Here is a 14,382-nt window from a genome sequence, read left to right on the forward strand (position 1 = left end):
TGCTTGTCAATGCAGCTAACAGTAGAGTAACGCCCACGCGCCACACTTGCCTTGCCCACGGGCCTTTGAGGGGTCGAGATGAGCCTGTTTCTACTAGATGGCCCATGTACAGTACATACTTTGTTGGACGCTCATGACGATGACGATGACGGTATTGTAATGCCAATCGTAATCATGTACCTTATCCTGCTACCCTACTGTTACTGCTCCTGCTCCTGCTCCTGCTCCTGCTCCTGCTCCTGCTCCTGCTCCTGCTCCTGCTCCTGCTCCTGCTCCTGCTCCTGCTCCTGCTCCTGCTCCTGCTCCTGCTCCTGCTCCTGCTCCTGCTCCTGCTCCCTACCCATACCACACCACCCCATCCCCAATAACTCTTGACTCCATCGTACAATATTGTACAATAAATCATGCGACAAAATGCCCCACCAACCCCCCTCCCTCCATCCCGCTCCCTTCACCCCCCTAAACCAAACACGGACACGGGCTTACTATGGTACCTACAATGGTACAGTACAAGTATGTACTAGACTAGGTAGACCTTGGCCGCACACACCAAAAGCCTTCGCCCCTTGCCCTCCTGCACTAACATCTCACCATCTCACATCTCCCCTCTCCCCCGAAGTCTACCCAGATAGGTAGCCCTTGTCCCTTGTACTTTGTACCCTGTGCCCTGATCATTCCATCTCTAGGGCACCCTGTCGCTGATAGATTTTGAAGAATGAATGAATCAATGAAAGTAGAAAACTTCCTTTGCTGTTGGACGCTTTTTTTTAAAAAAAAAAAAAAAAAAAGTGTGACTGTATACCTCATACAAGTACACATGTACCTGCCCAAGCCTTTTCTCCCTTTATCCTCACACCTCACACCCCACCACCACAATCACAATCACCCCAGCCCAACCTCATCCCTGACATCCACGTGCAAGGCCACAGTTCTCCGCTACACTCGGCCAAACCTTAAGCAGGGTCTAGATTGCTTCTTTCCCGTTCCTCAAGCACGTGGGGATTTTTTCTTTTTATGGAATGATAAAAAAAATTCAACGCGGGTAGATGGGGAGTAGATGGATTCCATATGTATGCATGTCTATGTGTGAGTGTGAGAGAGAGAGAGACTATACTTGTATTTCTCCACCAGCTAGATACCTAGCATGTTGTAATTTACATCTTTGCGCTACGCTGCGGCTTTCCTTTCTTTTCTTTTCATCCCAATGTGCATATTGTACATTTGCTAAACACCATATGTTTTGCCCTTGTTGGGAAGGCGCGCGTGTGTGTAATACTTACTCATTTACTTGACATTGTAATCATATCCTCGGCTTTTAAAAAAACCGCCACTGCCAAATCTATACTCATCCTCATGCCAGGTATTTCCAGCACCAACACCAACAACAACACCAATACATCCATCTATCCATCCAACAAGACTCGAGCGCATAGTCACCCACCCTCTCCGGGAAATCTACACCAGGATTCTTCCGTCACTCAGCCCATGCACGCCACACGCGCACCCTGACCTTTTCCCCCTCCCCCACCATTCCTCGCCCCATCTTCGCCCCATCCTTAGCGCATGCCTACACCCTACCCGAGCTTTGCATTTCCCCACCAACAACAAGCATCCGCACTGCACTCCGGCGAGCACGCCTTGGCGCACCAATTGAGGAAAAAACCAAAAGATTAGCCTCTCAGAGGCAAATCAGCCTACTCGACAGACAGCACCTACTCGGTAGCACCGACAAAGTCGTCGCGGCGAATGCCAGAGCGCTCGCACATGCTTCTGAAGATGCCGCCTTGGTCGTAGAGGGAGAGTGGGGTATCGAGTTCGGTGATGTGCCCGGCGTCCATGACGCAGATCCGGTCGTAGTTGATGACTGTTTTTTTGGTGGCGGGTTAGCTAGGGAAAAGAGGGCCATGCAGACCATTGCATGCATGAATGGCATAACTAGGGGGGGAATAAGAAGGGAAAGAAAGAAGAAAAGACGGGAAGAGATAAAAGGAACAGAGGGGGAGAAAAAGAAAGTGGAGATGATTCAGTGTACGTACTCGTCTTCAAGCGATGCGCAATACACAGCAACGTCTTGCCTTTGAAACCATCCACAATTGTCCTTTGGATCTTGGCATCCGTCTCGAAATCCACACTGCTCGTTGCTTCGTCGCACACAATGATCTGCGAGCCGCGGACGAGCGCGCGAGAGAGCGCGAGCAGTTGGCGTTGGCCGAGCGAGAAATTAAGACCTTCTTCCTCGACTATACTGTCGAGGTGGATGCGACCAGAGTGGTCTTCGAGCGTGGACTCGTTGGACACGAGATCGGCCTGGCGCAAGGCGCCCCAGAGCTCGAGGTCGGAGTGCTGGTGGAAGGGGTCAAGGTTGGATCGGATGGTGCCTCTGAAGAGGGTGGGGTCTTGCGGGATGATGGCCAGTTTAGAGCGCAGGTCATGCAGGCCAATGGTACTAATGTCAATGCCGTCGATGATGATGGCGCCGCCGGAGAGCTCTTGTAGTCTAAACAGCGCGGACATGATGGACGATTTTCCGGCCCCGGTGCGACCCACGACGCCAATACGTTCACCGGCACGGACGTGCATGCTCAGGCCCTTGAGAACAAGTGGCAAGCCATCGCGGTACCGCATCTCAACCTTGTCAAAGATGATTTCACCATGCTCGGGCCATGTAGGGCGAACTTCGCCTAGTTTTAGAGGCGCTTCCTCTTCAAGCTGGGTGCCGTAGTGGTGGATGCGTTCCGTCGAGTTCATGTTGTTTTCCACTTCCGCCAATTGACGCACCGTAAATTGGATCATCTGTACAATGGTGAGAATATAGGCAAGTACCAGACCAGCGATACTAGGGTCTACAGAGAAACGGCTCGTAACAACCAAGACACCAGTGGTGAAGACCAGGAATATGCCAACAATGTCGAGGCGTAAACTCAGCCATCGCTGATTGGCAAAGGTGAGGTAGTACGCGCTGTTCATCTCGTCTACCGACGCGCGCACGGATTGGGAGAACTGCTCTTGCAGACCGTAGGCACGAATAGTAGCAGTACCCGAGACTGCCTCTCCGAATTTGGCAAAGACATTACTGCGAAGCACAGCTTCATGACGCTTAACTTCGCGAGCAGACGATCGGTAGAACGCAGCGGAGAACAAGAAGAAGAGGAAGAGCGGGCCGAGAGCAATGGCGTAGTAGTAGTAATAGGCAATGATGAGGATGAAGACCCTGTCATTGGTGTCAGTACGTGCCTTGGGGGGTAAGCAAGGCGAGGAAATGTACTTACGAGATGATCATGGCAAGCGTAAGAAAGTACATGCGCATCGCATCGGTCAATGTGTTATCCATGACATCGATATCCTTGCTGAACCGATTCGTAATGCGCCCAAGCGGCGTCGTATCAAAAAAGGACATGGGTGCTCTGAGCACTCGACTAATGGCCCGATGCAGCATGACCTTTCCAGCCTTTGTACCAAATATAGATATCGAGAAGGAGAACAAGAACATGAGCAGCGCCTGACTGAACCCAAAGCCGGCATAGGCTCCAATATAGGCGCCTTCACTGTAGCCGAACTTGTCGGATGTCCAGTAGGAGAGCCAGAGCGAAGTGACAATGTTGGCGCCCTGTGAGAGAACGAGGAGGATGAAGACGAGAGGGCCAACCCAGATGCCGCCTCCAGCTTTGATATATTCGATCCAGACGCTCCAGGACACGCTCTTTGTTGCGCGCTCTTCGACTTGCATGAGCGCCGCTTGTTTCTTTTGCTTCTTTTGCTTCTTGCTGTCTTTTACTTTGGCTTCGCCCTCGCCTTCGTTGTTGTCATCAATCTGCTCCTTTTCCTCCTCGGTGGCAGTGGTGCTCATCAGGTTCACAAAGTCTGGGTTACTCGACATGAGGTTATCAAAGGTGTCCACAGCTTGTACATGACCCTCTTCAATCCAAATGATCCTGTCGCACCGACTCAACACATGAAGCTGGTGGGTGGCGAGGATACGGCATTTGTCTTTGAGGAGACCGCAGATGGCATTGTCCATGATATGACGACCGACGTGCGCGTCAACAGCGCTGAGTGGATCGTCCATGAGTACAATGTCGGCATCAAAGTAGATGGCTCGTGCAATATTCATTCGCTGCTTCTGGCCGCCAGAGACGGTAATACCACGCTCGCCAATTTCCGTCGCGTCGTGGTGGGGCAACATGTCCAAGTCGGGGCGGAGAGCGCAGGCGTCGACAACCTGATCGTACCATTTCTTCTTGAATTCCTTGCCAAAGACGATGTTCTCGCGCACAGTGGCATTCTGGATCCACGCGTACTGTGGACAGAATGCTCGCGACGCACCAAAGACAACCTCTCCTTTCGTCTTGCGCATGTCTCCGGCAAGCGCTGCGAGCAGCGAAGTCTTTCCAGAGCCAACACTGCCAATGATCGCCGTGAGCTCTTTTCTTCCGAAAGTGAGGTTCAGCCCCTTGATCTCGAATGGCTTCTCCTCGACAGCAGTCGTGTCTGACTCCGTCTTAACCCCTTCTTTTTCGCTCTTCTCCTGCTGCTTTTGTTCGATTTTCTTGTCCTTTTTCTCTTGTTTCGTTGCCGGTTTCTTCCCCAGACCACCTGCCCCGTCCTCTGCATCCTGTGTAGGGTGCCGTTCCCAAGTGAAATCTGCGTCTTTGAGCACAATCGCTTCCTTAGCTTCGAAATCCCAGGTCCCACTTTCCTCGGCTTCTTCTGCCAACAGGAACTCCTGGATACGTTTGACGGAAGCGTTTGCGTCAATGACCTGGCCGATAACGAGGGGCAGAAAGTTGAGTGGGATGCGCATAGAGTTGAACAATGCGAGGGAGGAGAAGATTGGCGCGGGATCCAGGTTGCTATTGACTTGCGAGTACGTGATGAACGAGACCATGGAGGCGAAGACAGGCATGGACATGCCTACAGAGAGCACGGCGTTTCGAATGGTGAGCAGAACCTGGATACCATGAATCTCCTTCTTTCTGATGTTTTGAATACGCTCGAGGAAACTGGTCTCCCACCCAAAGTATTTCACAAAGCGAACACCCTGGAGAATTTCTTGTGTCAAGCTCACGCGCTGATCAGTAATTTTGTTGATTGCTACACGGCGGCGGAACAGACTCTTGACAGCCTGTCCGAGCAATGGCATGGAGATGAAAATCATGGCAAGACCAGGTAATGCACTGTAGGTCAAGTTGACGAGAAGCAGCGCCGTTGTAATCAGAATACCAAGTGGAGCAGTCCAGATCATGTGAAAGAAACCACTGGCCTGGTCAATACGGTAGGTGTCTGTAGACATCAAATTAACGATGCGGCCGTTACCCCATCCCTCACCATCCCCAGCAACGCCATCAGTACCTCCCTTCTTTTCCTTCTTCTTCTTCTTCTTCTTCTTACCCATCATCTTCTTATACCACTTGATCTCGGCTTCACTCCCCGGTTTAATATCAGGTGGCGGTGCTTCTACCGTCGCTTGACCACCTGCTTTCGCTCGACCGGACAGCTTCATGGCCTTGTTGAAGATGAGAGCAATCAGCACTCCACGCGCCTCTCCTCCAATCATCATACCACGATACATGAAATGGTTCGTCGCCATACTCTGCAAGAATTGCAGTGCGGTGATGCCCACTACTAATCCGAAACCTTCACCCATGTTTGGCGCCGGCGATCCCGTCTGTTGCGAAGCATATGCACGGACGGCAAAGGCGATGAGATAGCGGAGAACGTAGGGCGCGACAGCTTGGATTACGGATGCCGAAAGCTGGCACAGACCACCAATGATGAATTCCCATTTGAATGTGTCGTACATTGCTCCAATAAGCGGTCGCTGCTTGCCTTCTGCTCTCCGTCTCTGGAAAGCTGCCTCGAGCTTCTTCGCCATGACATCGGCACTGCGTTCAGGGTTGACTGTCCAGATATCATTCCGCTCCAGCGGGCGCTTGTACCCGACCGACATCAACGGCTGCATCCATTGCCAGGTTAATCTACTGAAGAGACCCGCGGTGTACTCTGGACAAACTTGGCGCTGTTTCGGCACCGGAGGCGGGTTCCGCTTAAGAAAATTTAATCTCCTATGCCAGGGTTTTTTTTTCCGCATCGTACTTCTCGCATAGGAGTCATTGTCAGTGGTCTCGGAGTAAGCGCTAGTTGATCTCGAAAGGCCGCCATGCGAACTGTGGCTGTCGGTTCCAACTTTGAGGTCCTTTTGCGACGGCTGCGTCTTTATGGGTGCGTATTCTGTCGCCGCGGCCTGGGGATCCTGGGCACCAAACACTTTTTCTTTCTCCGTCTCATCAAGCGACGAGGTTGAATTGGATTTCGCCATTGCGGCTTCTTTGATGTCGGCAGACAGATTGCCGATGACTAAGATATTACGCCGACAGAACGGCTAAAATCGCCGCATGGAATGCGCTGCCTTGCCGACGCGTGAGAGGGCAGTGATGATTGAGAGAGTGTTGGGGGTGTGTATGTGGGAGCGAGAGAGAGAGAGAGAGAGGAAGAGAGAGAAGAGAGAGAAGAGAGAGAAGAGAGAGAAAGGAAGAGTCGGTAACACATCAAACTGGACCAGGGATCTGTACAAGTCATGGCGGACAAGGGACTGTTTATGTAAAATGACAAGGGCGAGTACGAGTCTGTAGTCATGAAGTCAGTGTCTTTTTTGCCAGACTAGTCTATGGTTATAAATGGAGATAAAAGCAGGCCAATGAGCAGGAGCGCCATCGGGTGAACAATCTGGGGTTGCTAGGCCAGAGTAGGCGGACGCGAGGCCATCGGGTCGATATATGCTCCGATGACCCGATCGGCCGTTTACTGTTGTTTTTGGCTGGGAGCATCGTGAAATCGAAGTGAAGCAGTGATTGTACCGTAGCTACAACTACTCTACATCAGGCCATGGCAACAAGCACGTGTCTAATGGAACCTGGCAGACCTTGCCCCGTCTTCCATGCTTGTCCTCGCGGGTTGCTAGTATTGTATCACGTCCCGACTCCAGCCTACAGTACCGGTACCATCAATACCGCAGTACGGCTACTCCTACAGTGTGACCATGGATGAAGGGCATGTGGGGCCCTACTATGGAAACTGCTTCTCTGCCGACCCAGCGGTTACTCGCACCCGTTGACTTGCGTTTAGTTGCTTCTAGATTGTTTGCATAGCACTCGTCAATGCTTAGTCATGTCTCTTTGAATGGTACGGCTGCTGCCGCCGGATCGGTATGCCGTTTCCGACCGGCGATGTCCTTTAGCTATTGGACTATTGAACCCCGACGCCCGGAAGTGGGGGGACTGATGATACAATAGGCATTTGTTCACCGCATCGTCAATGTACACGTTTCTTACTCTCAACATATTTTTGTAGGCATATCTTTCTCTTGCCCTCTTCTAGCTTTCAGACGGGTCTATCTTGGAGAATCTATCTGCAGTAGGTACATGCACCCTGTATCCAGCTACCAAAGTTGTATTCTCAGCATGCATATCAGGGCAAGATGGGCACGACAGCAACACATTATCATACGCAAAAGAGATGGATTTTACATTCATACAGTCTCTTGTAGTAGAGACGGCCCGCTACCAAGTCACGTGGCGAAAACGAGTGTATTTTTATCGGCTGGCTGACGTAACATCTCCCAGGTCGGCGTAGCTCTCTCTACCCACATAAAATGTACTTTCCATGAAAAGCTGCACCCCATTCTTCTCTCTCGCGCACAATTAGAACGACTGTGACATCTCAAAGAACCAAGCAAGCAAATACCAATTACTAGGTAGAGAGAGAGACGGCCGTCCACTGCGAGGTGGACTCCAAATGAAAGCTCTCAAGCCTAAGCTCTGAGACCCCTTTCAGGGTGAGGCACAAGTTTGAACGTTCTCGTCGAGACTTTCTCAGATTACGATGTTTTCGAAGTATTGATTGGATTGCCTACAATACCTGTGCTCGCTCAACGCTGATCAGGAGTTGCTGAGATAGACTAAGACATGCTAAGACTTCGACCAAATCTTCAGGCTACTGTAAAAGGATTCGCAATGTTGCAGAAGTACCATAGGGGAAAATTCAGATGGCCCTTGGTCTTGGGTTTAGGTAGTTGTATCATAGAAGGAATACGGATATATAAGGATTTGCATTACCAGACTCCTGTTCCCAACTTCTTCAAAAAAAAACTCTAATCAAACTCAGAAAATATGTACGCAGCATTGAACCCCAACGAAGACAAAAACAAGTGCTGGTTTTGCAAAGAGAACCATCCCAGCCAACAGCAGACATGCAAATGCGGTGCACAAACGATACCGACCCAAGATAAGAATGGAAAACTCAATTATCGCATATATTCCTTCGGCTCCAACGTCGAGTACTTTCCGTCTTCCCATCGAATCAGGGGAAATTTACTCGAAACGGTCGTACAGTTGCTCAAAGACAGCGTGCTGATGGCGGTACGCGTGGGATGCCGTTCTCAATCTGCCATCATGATCAGGGACGCTGATGGCAGTTTACGCTCCTGCACAACAGCATCAAAGCATACACTGCGAGAGAACATTTCAATCCCTGAATTCCTCCAAGCCAGCCGTGAAATACTGGCATCACATGCCGACAGAACAGCAGGTAAGGCACTCTCTAGTCTACATGATGATTGTTTGCACTCACCCCTGGTTTTAGGCTCTTCATGGTGGCATGTATAGAAACCCTCACCATGCATACTCCCCATTGTAATCCAAGCAACGCGCCTCGTAATTGATATAGTGTTTCTCCTCGGAATCGATCTCGTGCGCACGAATGACGCCCCCCGAGTTTTTATCTTTGCATTCGCAGAAAGGCGGGCGCAGCCAGATATGCGTACGGCCAGTATGTTCCACCGGACAGCGACCATAGGCTGAAATGACGGCTCCGATGTCCTTTCTGAGGTCTTCGATGCTCAAGCCAAGTTCCTTCCAAACCATGTCGAACAACTCGTCGTCGGCGTGACTGAGGGAACGGTAATAGGATGTGAAGATCTCGACCCACCACGGTAAGTAGCCAGCCGTTTCCCAGTCGATAATGGCCACGACTTTACCGTCGTGGACAAGGATGTTGCCCAAGTTGAGGTCACAATGGCTAAGGACATAGGGTGCACCATCTGGAAAGTTATGCTGCAACCAAGTAAGTGCTGTGTCATGGGAACAGTTTATATCTAAAAGACATACCGTTATCTCTTGTAGCCTGGCTTCAATGACTGCTTTATCCTTGGTCAACAACTGTCTCGAAATGCCTTCTCGGAGCTCCTCTTCCATATTCTTCATCCACTCCTCCTTTGTCTTTCCAACATTGATGCAATGCTTGCGTGAGCCGCACGCTGCAACGATATTATCCCATATCGGACTTCCATCCACTCTCTGCGGGGATTCCGCCGTGAACCCGCGTAGTTCTCGAAGCATTTCAGCCACCTGATGGGCATAGCCACGCTTTTCCTTGCGAGACAGTTTTTTCCATACATTATGCAGTGGAACCCCCCTGGCTCGAGACAAGACAACAAAGTTATACTTTCCATTTTCATCCTTGAACTCAGCCATAGTCTTTAGAAGCGGTATATTCTTCGGATTGTGTTTCTGAAGAAATTGGTGTGTCATATAGTCGTTCCCACTCTCCTCCTCTGTGCGATCCCAGATCATCCAGTCGTTTCCCATGACCCACAAGCCACGGTTCCCGCGCGTATGAAAGACACCAAGGCGTGATATATATGAGCTTCCGAGTTCGTGTTTATCATTCCAGCCACAGGAGCGACACAGCTCTCGAATGTCTAACGGGTTGAGCGTGCTTCTGCTCTCATCTAGCTTTTTTTCAACTTCATCAGGTAGAGGGACACCAAATGTTTGGTCTATAAGGCCTCGAATGCGGTCTGTAGGGTGGAAGTGAAAATCGAAATCCGCCAGAGTGTTGATCTCGCGAGCCGCCATGGTGAAATACTAGTAAAGGGATTGACGAAGACTGTTCTGCTCTTGCTATGCGAACTTCTACTGCATTGACTGTAGAACCCATCTTATACTGCAGTGACTGTAGGCCCATTCTACCTTGTCGTCATCTTTCTCATCACTTAAGCTGTTTGCAAAACGCCCCTCCAAACATGAGGACAAAGGGCCACGGAGACTTTTATATGCAAGGCTTTGTCCAGGATATACATTCATGCGCCTCGCCATACCCCTCAAAAATACAGATTCGACACATGCACTTACGCCTTCCATGTAGGCGCGCCGAATGCAACAAGCCCTAGACCGACAGTACAGGCAAATAATGGAAGTGAGGACTCGAAAAACGGCGCGTGATTTGACTATCCAATTTATGTGAGGCAGGCGAACTCTTGCCTACTCTCTTGTTCGGCCTAGAACTATCCCTGGTCACGGGCGAGCAAAGCGGACAATGCAATACGATATCCTTGTACTTGCAATATGTTTCCACTTTTCTACGCGCGGTTTACCATGGTGTCATGTATGTTGAATGAAGCTAGAGAATTGAGACAAAAGCCAAGTCAAGCAAGACAGGGATGAGCGTGGAGCGACAGCTAAGAAGCACGCAAAATGTGGCAACTACGACTGCCATGGGGTGCACATTGTCGCTACGGCCGGAGATTGGTTTCTCGTTTCTGTGAAAGATGGGAAGCTCTTTGAGATGTATTCCTTTGTTATGCCACATCCCAAAACGGCGTGTAATAATAAGACCAGAACGGCAACAGCAGTTCGAAGACAATACCATGTCTTCCAAGGGGTATCGTAAGTAGTTCAGTCACATCAGTTATCTACTCCAATGCGGACATTCTTCTCCAGACCAGCAGCCGAGGTCAATACCTCCTTCTCCTTGTCACCCTTGAGCTTGGGCAACTCCTCCATAGCCTCCTTGATGATGGAGAGAGCAGACTCGATCTCCTCCTCGGTGATGACCAGTGGAGGCGCAAGGCGGATGATGTTTTGGTGAGTCGGTTTTGCCTGCGCGTCTGTCTTAGTAGCTTGAACATTTTCTTTTGTGCATAATTATTGAGGGCTCTTCCTACCAATAGACCTTTCGCTTTGAAAAGCATGCACAGATCCCATGCACTGTGACCGTTTGTCTTACTCTCATCGATGACGATGGCGTTCAACAGACCCTTGCCACGAATGGTTGTGATCATGGGGTTGTTGATTGCTTTGAGTCCCTGACGGAACTTCTGGCCCAGTGTCTCGGCGCGCTCGACCATGTTCTCTTCCTGAATCAGCTCAAGGGCACGGATTGCAATAGCAGAGCCCAGGGGGTTGCCGCCGTATGTTGAACCATGTGTGCCAGGCTCGATGGTAAGCATGACCTCCTTTGAGCCTAAAACAGCCGAGACGGGGTACATGCCGCCTGAGATGGCCTTGCCCAATAGAACCAGGTCGGGCTTGATGCCGCTCCACTCGTGGCAGAGCATCTTGCCTGTCCGTGCAATACCCGTCTGAATCTCGTCGCAGATGAGGAGCACGTTGTGCTTGTCGCAAAGAGCGCGTACTTCACGTAGGTAGCTGTCGTCTGGTACAACAATGCCAGCCTCACCCTGGATCGGCTCTACCAAGAAGGCAGCCGTGTTCTTTCCGTGCTTTTCCAAGACATCGCGTACGTCGTCGACGTTGTTGTAGCGGATGGGCTTGCCCGTGACAGGGCAGTTGCTTCCAATGCCGGGAAGGTATGGGCCGTAGTTGTCGCGCGACTCTGGGTCAGTGGACATGGTGATGGCAGCGAACTGGATCGCATTAGCGTTGCAGATGGGAGGCTTCGAGTGGCACTCACGGTTCGGCCGTGGAAGTTCTCCTGCACAGAAAAGACCAATGCCTCGTTCTGCGGAATGCCTTTGACTTTGTATCCCCACTTGCGCGCAACCTTGACAGCAGTCTCGACAGCCTCGGCTCCAGTGTTCATTGGGAGGATCATGTCGAAGCCAAACAGCTTGGTCGCATACTCTGCGAAGCGTGGGAAGACATCGTTGTAGAATGCGCGACTACTAAGAGTCAATCGCGAGGCCTGCTCAGTCAAAGCCTTGACGAGTTCGGGATGGCAGTGGCCTTGGTTGACGGCGCTGTAGGCCGAGAGGAAGTCGAGGTAGTGTTTGCCCTCTGGGTCCCAGACGCTGGATCCACTTGCACGCGAGAAGACTGCGAGCCGTCAGCGATCTGAGATGACATGAGCCTGGAAGCAGGCCTACCAATGGGCAGTGGGTGATAGTTGTGTGCTGCGAACTTGGCCTCGGCATGGATGGCATCCTCTGACGATGCCGAGTGGTACCTTGCGGGGTCTGGGGTGCCTGTGGGGTGGAATGAAGGCGCGGTAGGCTTCAGGGTAGTTCCATTGGCCGCTGCAGCCGTGTCGTTGTGGATTGCGCCTGGAGCCATGGTTGTAGTCGTCGTGTTGGTGGTTGGTGGTTGCAAGCGACGTGGAGCAGACGATCAGGGTGGGGGAAGAAGTCGACGGCGAGATGGCTTTGTTCGAAGAAAGGCTAAAGAGAGAGAGAGAGAGAGAAAAGTGGCCTTCAAGCGGAGGGGACGGCAGCTTCTTATTTTCGTACTTGGTTGTGCCTCGAGTGCCGTGAGTCGCCTTTCTTATCACTTAACGTCGAGCGTTCGTAAGAACAACTCGTCGCTCCGCGTCGCCTTGCCATTAGGGTGCAGACATCTCGGTTTAGGGCGGGCCAGACATATAGCGCCGCTGCGATTGGCTGGGTGGCGCCGGTCCCATGATGTCCGGCGGAGACAGGCAGCATTGAGAGCAAACGCTCAAAAGAATGCAACGGTCTGTCCAGAGGGCGACGGTGTTTTGAGGTGGAGAGGGTGAAGGAGAGCCCACAACTGTCGACAGACGTCGCGTGTCGCGTCGTCGGGTATAGTTACCACTGTCTCTTCGCCCTGCCTGTTTTGACAACGTGCGCTATTTTCCCGAGCAATCACAGCGTCGCTGTCTCCCAGCGTTGATCTGGAGAAACAAATCACTTGCACCTGTCCTGCCCTTGCCGCCAGAGCTGCAACTACGCCATCATCTGGAGAAGGAAAAGTCACATCTTCTAGGTACTTCCTGCCTGGTAAGTTGGGGCTATCTGGGGTAGAACAGGCACACACACACACACACACACACACAAAGGCACTGCCCGGTACCGTAGCGTTCATGGTGGAGTTTGTGGAGAGTAAACACCCATCGCCACCACACAACCAGGCGTATAGCATGCCTCATTTCAACACTGACTACATAGTATCGAATCCTCCTACCCGAATGCAGCTCTTCCCAAGACCAATTCCCCACTCCTCCAAATCTCTCTTCCCTCTTGCCCTCACCAGATCATACACCATGTTACCCAGACCCCCAATCCACTGGATTTTGGACTTCGACGGCACGATAACCCAACAAGACACCCTCAACACCCTCGTCTCCATATCCGCAGCTACCAAGCCCTCCTTCCCCACCTCTGAACACTGGTCACGGGTCACAAAAGCCTACCTGGACGACTACAGCTCGACACTATCCCATCTCGCACCAGCCAAAAAGCTACCATCCACCCTCCCCGAGGAAAAAAAACGCCTACTAAACCTGCGCCCCGTCGAAGAACGAAGTCTAGCCCGCGTCTCGGCGTCATCAATCTTCACTGGCTTAACATGGCAACAACTCCACACTGGCGCCCAGCAGGCCGTCCACCAAGGCCAGGTAAGACCACGAACTGGCTTCACAACATTCTATAACTCCATCAACTCCCCATCACAAGCAAATCCTCAAAATCAAGACAAAACAGCAATCCTAAGCGTAAACTGGAGCTCTCACTTCCTTCACGCCTGTCTCTCCGCCTTCTCCCCTTGTCTTTCCCCCACAATCCTAGCAAACGACCTCGACTCCCTTTCCCCGGCCACCCCTTCCACCCCTTCCACCGGCCACATCACCCCGAATATCCTCTCCAGTGGCGACAAACTACAGCACCTGGAGCGCTTGCGCGCCCAAGACGCCATGCGCCGTCCCATTGTGTACGTGGGGGATAGCTGGACGGATATCGAGGCGCTGCTGGCTGCGGATTTGGGTATCTGCGTGAGGGATGAGCCGCTGGGCGAGTCGCAGAGGCAGCTTACGGATGCGTTGGAAAGGGTGGGGGTGCGGTGTTTAAGGCTGAGGGAGTTGGGGGAGTGGAGGGTTGGGGAAGGGAGGGGAGAGGAGGGAGGAGGAAGGGTAGTGTGGGTGAGGGATTGGGAGGAGATTAGGGAGTTTAGTGAGGGTAGGGCTTTTCCCGAAGGATGATATACTAGGAGTAGAAACATGGCTACAAGGTTCTGAGCAGATCACATGTACATACTGATAGTCACCAGTCACCAGACCTCGTGACTTTTTATTGAATGCTTCTCTATGGAGAACTGGGCTGCATCACCCATGATCGCAATTATCCTGTCGTTGATT

The 14,382-nt window shown here is 51.6% G+C and overlaps 5 protein-coding genes across 5 annotated transcripts; 2 read left to right on the forward strand and 3 right to left on the reverse strand.

Moving 5' to 3' along the window:
• Positions 1-783: 783 nt before the first annotated feature.
• IAQ61_007967 (uncharacterized protein) lies at positions 784-6,651 on the reverse strand. Its single transcript, XM_003840520.2, has 3 exons — positions 3,270-6,651; positions 2,037-3,211; positions 784-1,864 (listed from the first exon to the last, which is right to left on the reverse strand). The coding sequence occupies exons 1-3, from the start codon at positions 6,314-6,316 to the stop codon at positions 1,713-1,715; spliced, it is 4,374 nt and encodes a 1,457-aa protein (XP_003840568.2). The 5' UTR covers positions 6,317-6,651; the 3' UTR covers positions 784-1,712.
• Positions 6,652-8,165: 1,514 nt separating this feature from the next.
• On the forward strand, positions 8,166-8,660 carry IAQ61_007968 (uncharacterized protein; the record flags this gene model as incomplete). Its single annotated transcript, XM_066097805.1, has 1 exon — positions 8,166-8,660. The coding sequence occupies one exon, from the start codon at positions 8,166-8,168 to the stop codon at positions 8,658-8,660; it is 495 nt and encodes a 164-aa protein (XP_065952302.1).
• A 6-nt stretch (positions 8,661-8,666) lies between these two features.
• IAQ61_007969 (uncharacterized protein) lies at positions 8,667-9,911 on the reverse strand (the record flags this gene model as incomplete). Its single annotated transcript, XM_003840519.1, has 2 exons — positions 8,667-9,107; positions 9,162-9,911. 2 exons carry the CDS (start codon positions 9,909-9,911, stop codon positions 8,667-8,669), a joined length of 1,191 nt encoding a protein of 396 aa, XP_003840567.1.
• An 828-nt stretch (positions 9,912-10,739) lies between these two features.
• Positions 10,740-12,773, reverse strand: IAQ61_007970 (uncharacterized protein; the record flags this gene model as incomplete). The annotated part of the gene is made up of 4 exons (XM_003840518.2): positions 12,161-12,773; positions 11,749-12,110; positions 11,000-11,701; positions 10,740-10,934 (listed from the first exon to the last, which is right to left on the reverse strand). The coding sequence occupies exons 1-4, from the start codon at positions 12,345-12,347 to the stop codon at positions 10,740-10,742; spliced, it is 1,446 nt and encodes a 481-aa protein (XP_003840566.1). The 5' UTR covers positions 12,348-12,773.
• A 397-nt stretch (positions 12,774-13,170) lies between these two features.
• IAQ61_007971 (uncharacterized protein) lies at positions 13,171-14,226 on the forward strand (the record flags this gene model as incomplete). The annotated part of the gene is made up of 1 exon (XM_003840517.2): positions 13,171-14,226. One exon carries the CDS (start codon positions 13,171-13,173, stop codon positions 14,224-14,226), a length of 1,056 nt encoding a protein of 351 aa, XP_003840565.2.
• Between the last annotated feature and the right edge of the window lie 156 nt (positions 14,227-14,382).

This window comes from Plenodomus lingam (assembly GCF_022343315.1).
Source record: "Plenodomus lingam strain CAN1 chromosome Unknown contig_3, whole genome shotgun sequence".
Lineage (NCBI taxonomy): Eukaryota > Fungi > Ascomycota > Dothideomycetes > Pleosporales > Leptosphaeriaceae > Plenodomus > Plenodomus lingam.